Below are 6,463 nucleotides of genomic sequence, written 5' to 3'. Positions count from 1 at the left end.
CCGGTAGCCGTCCCGCAGCCGGTCGATGTCCAGGGCCGTCTTCTCCGCCAGCTTGAGCTTCTCCGACACCTGCAGGAAAGGTGCAGGTTGCCAAGGAGACGGGACACTCGCACCCCTAACCAAGGGGACTGTAAACAGGAGGCATAGGGTGGGAGTGGGAGAGGCACAAGAGAAAAAACAAAAAATGACCCGTGGGACGCTCCCAGGGCCCAGCAGGCGACCGCCGCGGCGAGAGGTGGTGGGCACCCGCGGCTCGACCCCACGGCACCTCTCCTGACAGCCCCACATTTCACCTGGAGACGCGCAGCACCCCCATCTCATTCCACACGGGGCTGCACCCCAACTCCAGGACCCATCACACCACATAACACCCCCTGGGCTGTGGATGGTCGCTGGGCGTGGGATTTAATGACTCTCAGGGCCTTCGTGATGGGGACAGGGAACGAGTCCCACGTCCCCCAGGGACTTGACCTGAGCGGACACGAGCCAGACCTATGAGACCACGGGAGCCTGGCTCCCAGGAAGGCAGAGAACAAAGCCAACCGCCGCAGGCCCAGCCCAGAAACGGGAAGGTGAGTCTGGGTGACAGGCTTGGCGTCCTGGATCCAGCCCTGCCTGAAGCTGGCACGGACCGTCCTGCTTTGTAAGCTGATAAACGCCTCCCAAGGGCCTGGGGAGACCTTTCGGACACCCTTCCCCACAGCGCCCCCACAGGGGGGCCATTTCTCATCAGGCAAACTCTCAGGAGACTCAAAGCCCCTGTCCATGAGCACAGGTTGATGTCCTCCAGCCCAAAGCCCCCGATCCCAAGGCCCGGGCCCTGAGCACAGCGAGACACGGTGCGCTCCCCGAGCAGCGGACCTCGGTGGCCTTGGACTTGGTCTCCTCCAGCGTCTGCACCAGCTCCACGTTGTCCAGCATGTTGCCCGTGGAGGTTGCCAGCTCCCGCAGCAGCGAGTCTTCCAGGTCCTTCAGCAGGTTCTTGTTCTCGCTCGTCTCCTGGATGAGATGCTCCCGCTGCTCCTCCAGCTCATGCCTCTCGAAGGCCACCAGCACGCTCAGCAGCTGGTCCTCCAGGCCTTTCAGAGTGACTGGGGGGACACGGGCGGCCTCACTGCTCTGTCCCCCAACAAGCGTGCAGGAGGCTGGCGATCAGCGACTCTCTCATCCTTGAATATCTCTCTCTCCCTCTCCCTTCCTCCCTGAAATCATTAATAATATACATATTTTTAAAAGACGTGACTAAGAGCCTGATGGGGTCACTGAATGAAATGTGGGCCGTGAAGGCCTTGTCTCGGATGGCGGTCTCCCTGGCACCACCTGCATGCCGGCGGCCTGGCCCTTACCGGTGTAATTGATGACCATGGCTTTCCCGAACACGGACGGTGTGTATCGAGGGTTGGCCAGCTTGGTGGTGAGGTAGAGCCGGAAGTTGGAGTCGTAGTCCACTTCCTTGTCGCCCAGGATGATGAACTGCCGGCCCTGGGAGAACTTGATGTTTTTCTCCAGGACGTTGTCGATCACGGGGTCGATGTACTCATCCACGTCGTGGAAGAGGAAGGGCGTTCCGTACTTGATGGACATCTCCAGCAGCTTGAGGAAGTCGGGGTCGTTGAAGGAGGCGACCTGGAGGGCGGGAGGCAGTGCCGAGGGTCAGCCCTGGCCTCACGTGGGGGTGGCCGTGGAATCCAACCAGGAACATTCCGGGAGCAAGGACCAGGAGCAATAGGAAAAGGTCAAACAACGCCAGGGATTTGCTGGCGATTTCAGCGAAGTGACCGGGCCGATCAGTATGAAAACGTGACCACAAAACCCAGACACCTGCACACGGATGTCTGAGCCGCACTAGTCACCATCGCCGAGTGGAGACAAGCCCCTCGTGCCTCCTGGCGGGCGGGTGAACGGGGTGCGGGCACACAGCGGATGCTGCGCGGCACCAACAGGAAGCAGAGGCCCCGCCACAGTGCGGGGACGTGGTGCTGAGTGAGGCCGGACAAAGGCCAGCGACTCTGTGACCCCTTCACAGGGAGATGCAGGGATGGGGGATCCGCAGGACAGGAAATCTGTGAGTGGCCGCCAGAGGCTGGGGTGGAAGAACTGGGGGAGGGTGACGATGCTCAAGGACACAGCATTCCTTTGGGGGCGACAGAAATGGACTCTGCTGGTGGTTACACCACTCGGTGAAGACGTAACACCCCGGGCGTCTGTCTGAAGCGGGTGAACTGCAGCCTCCGAAAGCAAAGCGATGGGACCCTCAGGGGCCAGGCCTTGTGCTGTCGGGGGACGAAGATGAGCAGAGCACGACCTCTGCCCTCAGCTGCTCACAGCCTCAGGGCAACGCGCAGATCAGAGCAGAGTAACAGCCGGGCTTCACCACTTCCTGACTCCACACGGGGCTCAGGCTGGGCATTTCGCTGGGCACTGCTGGGGGCCAGGGAATGCCAGGGAGGGGCATGGGGGCCGTACCCGCAGGTTGTTTTTCTCCTCTTTCCTCTTGATCCAGTTGAGGGCCTGCTGCTGGGGGTCGATGCAGAGGGGGAAGCGGCTGGCCCGGGTGGTGAGGATGCCGTTTTGGACGGAGAGCTCGTCGGGGGGCAGGCCCTGGGAGCCCCACCTGGAAGGGACAGCAGCAGGGAAATCCATTTCTCTTGCCAAGTTCTGAACTAAGGACTAGGGTGGTGGGGTCGGCTTCCCAGAACAACCCACAGTCCCGAGATGGCTGGTCCATCCTCGGGGTCTGGGCGCTGGCTGTGCAGCCCCCCCGCCCCACAGGGGCTGCCCGTGGGGCCCAGCTGGAGGCGCCCCTGGCCTGCGGGCGCGGACACACACCTGCTGATCTCCACGTCGTCCGTGAGCAGGCTCTCTAGGCGGAAAGGCACGCTCAGGGGGATCTCCCGCGCCATGATGTCCTGCTGCCAGACCTGGTTCACCATCTCGTTGCGGAACTCCCAAGTGAAGGCGCCCTCGTAGCTCAGGAAGGCCGCGCACAGCAGGCAATCACCCAGCAGCCGGACACGCCGGTGCATCAGCTCGTCCAGGTCCCTCAGCCACCTGGCGCAGGAGGGCGCTGTGGTGAGTGGGCACCTTCCTGCACCCTCTAAAGAACATTCTAGAACCAACTGGCCCCACTGCTAATGGGGACACAGAGGAAAACATCGATGTGAAAGAGACACATCGATGGGTGGCCTCCCACACATGCCCAGACCAGGGCCAGGGGATCGAGTCTGCAAACCCAGGTATGTGCCCTCAACCAGACTCGAACCGGGACCCTTCATTCCCGACGCCCTATCTATCCACTGAGCCAAACCAGCGAGGGCTAAATCAGACTCTACCCCCGTTTCCAGAGGAGAACGCAGATGCCCGCCCACCTGATGTTCTCCGACCCCAGCCCCGAGATGAGCTTGTCGGCGGCGATGAGCCGGCGCTCCATGATCTCCGCCTCCTCCTGCAGCTTCTGCTTCTCCAGAATGGCCGCCTCGTACTTGGCCCCCAGGGCTTCCAGCTCCCTCTGGATCGCTGCCAGCTCGTTCTGGATCTTCTCCAGCTCCCGCTTCGTGAGGAAGTAGTTCCGCTCCAGCCTGGCCACCTACGGAGACAGTCGCAGGATGGTGGGGAAGCGGTCCATGGCGGCCAGGGCCACGCAGCCGCACCCCGGCTGGCTCCGCCTGCTTCCTAACGAGGTTCATGCCCTTTGGGGTCACCCCTGCCAGGGCGAGACCGTCCTGTGACTGTCTTCCGTAGGTGGCCAGGCTGGAGCGGACCACTGGTCGGCGACCGCAGTCCTCGACAACAACCTTGAATCTCTTTCATCCTGCTCTCTTCACACAAAATTGGTAAATCTTTAGGACACAGTTCCTGCCAGTGCCCATTGGGCCCAGGTGAGAGCTGTCGTTTGTTTATTGGGGAGAAATGTCTATGGGGCTTAAAAATCAGAACCTTGCCGGAATTCTCCCAGCAAAGCAGTGGGCACGTTAACTCTGACTCCAAGTGGGTCCCCCGGCGGCAGTGCTTGTGCCTGACGGACGGGCGATACCTTTTCTCTCTTGGGCTTGATCTCTCTAAAGACGTCGCAGTAGCCCATGACGGCTTCGACGAACTTGAGCATCCCCAGGCCGGCTTTGCTCACAGCCTCCATTTCTTCGATGGTGGTGTTGAGAGTCTTCAAGAGACCTGACGGTCAAAGGCGCCACGGCTCAGTGACGGGGAGACTTGCCCGTGGACAAGGCACGTGACCGGGACCCAGGGTCCCACGGACAGCAGGGTGGGTCCAACCCTGAACATGTTTTGTCAGAGGATGTTTCAGATGTGACGGCACCGAATGTCCCGTCACCCGGGCGCTTCCCTATGGCCGCGGCAGCCCCAGGGGACTCCCAGCTGGGCGCCAAGGCCCAGAGCAGGGGGCTAACGGTTCGCAGGCCATTAGGGGTCATGGTGGCCTCTCCTGCTCCCCCCACCCCACGGCGCCTGGGGTTTCTGGGGTTGGCAGCCTTTGTGCTGCCTTTGTTTGTGTCTAAGCGGTGGCAGAAGTGCGCTGGGTGACAGTGCTGAGCAGCACTGGGGAGAACAGTGGTGCGAGGCACTAGTGCCATCTTAGCAAAGACTGTTCCCCTCCCCCCGCCCCCCCCCTGGGGCTCAGGCCTGCGGGGCAGGCGGGGTGGGCACTCTGTGTGAAGTCAGGGGCTGGCCACGGTGGTGCCGCCCGCCTCCACACCCTCCCCGCCAGGGACCCGCAGGAGAGCTTATGCGGCAAGAGGCACAAGAGGAGAGCTCAGGGGTTAGGCCGACTCCAGGCACCACCAGGCCTGTCGGGAGGCGCAGAAGGTGGCGCTGGCCTGAGTGCCAGGAGACGGGCCTGTCCTGCTTCCCGGGACAGCGCCACCATCTGCCTCCAGAACCCCCTCCATCCGCAGGGCCACGGCCCCCCTGCCTGCGACAAGCCCCTCCTGGCTCTCCATCTGGGCCCCGGGACTGAGGTGCCCGCAGAGAGCGAGCCTGCCTTCCCGCCGCCCACACGCACTTCGGATGTTCTTCACTTGGCCCTGGGTGATGGAGTCGAAGTCAATCTCCATGAGCGAGCGCAGGAAGTTGGGGTCGGACATCATGCCCTTGGCCGTCTTCCAGTTGAGCTCCTTGTAGCCCTTCATGATGAGGATGCACTCGCACACCGTCTGCACCTGCTTTGGCGGCTTCGCGAAGGACCTGGCGGCACGGGAGGCGGTGAGCGCAGCCTCAACGAGGGTCCTGGCACAGGCGCACCTGGAGCTGGGCCTCGGAGCAGCCATGCGTGGGGGCAGGAAGCCACGTCCCAGCGGTACCTGGGCTCCGGGGACGAGCTGCTCCGAGGGCAGGTCTGGGGCCTCACCCTTTGACTGCGTCCCCCCGCCCCCCCCACATCGCCCCCTGGGGGCCCTTTGCTGTCGTTCCAGCGGGTGCTGCCCGGCCCTGAGTGCATTCCCATCGAGAGGACTGACTCACAGAGCACCCCCCCCCCCCACAGCCCGCTCTGGAGCCCAGTCTCCCCGTGGGAGTCAGCCTGGGTTCAAGGCCAGCGGCGCTGCTCCCCACCAGCTGGGGGCCTAGGGCCAGCCACCGCGCCTCCCGGGGCCCCCTTCCCTCCTCTGCAAGAAGACCATCCCTTCCCTCCTCTGCAAACGAAGACCATCCGCTCCGTGGGCCGCGCTCGCTCTGCCACGACAACCGCGCTGCTTTCAGGAATGACGCTGGGGACGAGCCCAGCGGGAGGTGGCCCTGCCCGGTACCTGATCTCGGTCACGTCCGACTTGTCCAGCTTCTGCAGCTCCAGCTTGGCGGCCTCCAGGATGGGCATGACCTCGGCGAGGGCCGTCTCGGCCTCAGCCTTCTCCACCGCGATGATCTTGTTCTGCTCCTCGATGTCCATGGCCTTCTCTTCCGCCAGCTTCTTCTTTTCCTCCGCTGGGGGCGGGGGTTAGAGAGGCCACTGGGTGTGGGGGACGGACCACTGCTACCGAGCCAAAGCAGGGGCAGCCCTTCAGGGTCGTGGCTGGGCCACAGGGGGAGGTGATGCGCGTTGGCCAATACGGTGGCCTCGGGAGTCCCACTAGAATGCGGGTGCTCACGGGACACTAGGTCTCAACCAGGACTGCTGCTCTGACTGACCTCCCGGCCATGTCCCACCCGCTCCAGCCCACGTGACAGCCCCCGGCCTGCCTGCCCAGTGCCCTCCCTGTCTCCGGCTCACTGGGACCTCTCTGCCTTTTCCTCACCCTTTTCCCACGTGCTTTCAGGCCCAGCTCAAAAGCCACTCCCTCACGTGGCCCGCCCACTGCTCCCGTCTCATCGCTCTGTATCTGCTTCCTGGCACGGGCTCGGCCTGGATTGTCCCATCTCCCTGGCGACTGACTGTTGGTTCCCGCCCAGCACACAGCACCTCCCGAGGCTCCCAGGAGGGACACTGGGTCGAATAATGTTCCCCCCAAATGCA

At 63.2% G+C, this 6,463-nt stretch overlaps 1 protein-coding gene across 1 annotated transcript in view; it reads right to left on the bottom strand.

Moving 5' to 3' along the window:
- Positions 1-6,463, bottom strand: part of DNAH10 (dynein, axonemal, heavy chain 10) — a 66,509-nt gene that overhangs the window by 10,115 nt on the left and 49,931 nt on the right. Inside the window, exons 57-65 of the mRNA XM_006768786.2 lie at positions 5,760-5,934; positions 5,018-5,199; positions 4,034-4,170; positions 3,369-3,586; positions 2,830-3,051; positions 2,467-2,614; positions 1,347-1,626; positions 862-1,091; positions 1-69 (exon numbers count right to left, since the gene is read on the bottom strand). Of these exons, the coding sequence (XP_006768849.1) occupies positions 1-69; positions 862-1,091; positions 1,347-1,626; positions 2,467-2,614; positions 2,830-3,051; positions 3,369-3,586; positions 4,034-4,170; positions 5,018-5,199; positions 5,760-5,934 (1,661 nt within the window). The remainder of the gene's footprint in view (positions 70-861; positions 1,092-1,346; positions 1,627-2,466; positions 2,615-2,829; positions 3,052-3,368; positions 3,587-4,033; positions 4,171-5,017; positions 5,200-5,759; positions 5,935-6,463) is intronic.

This window comes from Myotis davidii, unplaced genomic scaffold, assembly GCF_000327345.1.
Source record: "Myotis davidii unplaced genomic scaffold, ASM32734v1 scaffold43, whole genome shotgun sequence".
Lineage (NCBI taxonomy): Eukaryota > Metazoa > Chordata > Mammalia > Chiroptera > Vespertilionidae > Myotis > Myotis davidii.
The sequence above is the reverse complement of the archived record's forward strand: the minus strand, read 5'-3'. Positions and strand labels throughout refer to the sequence as shown.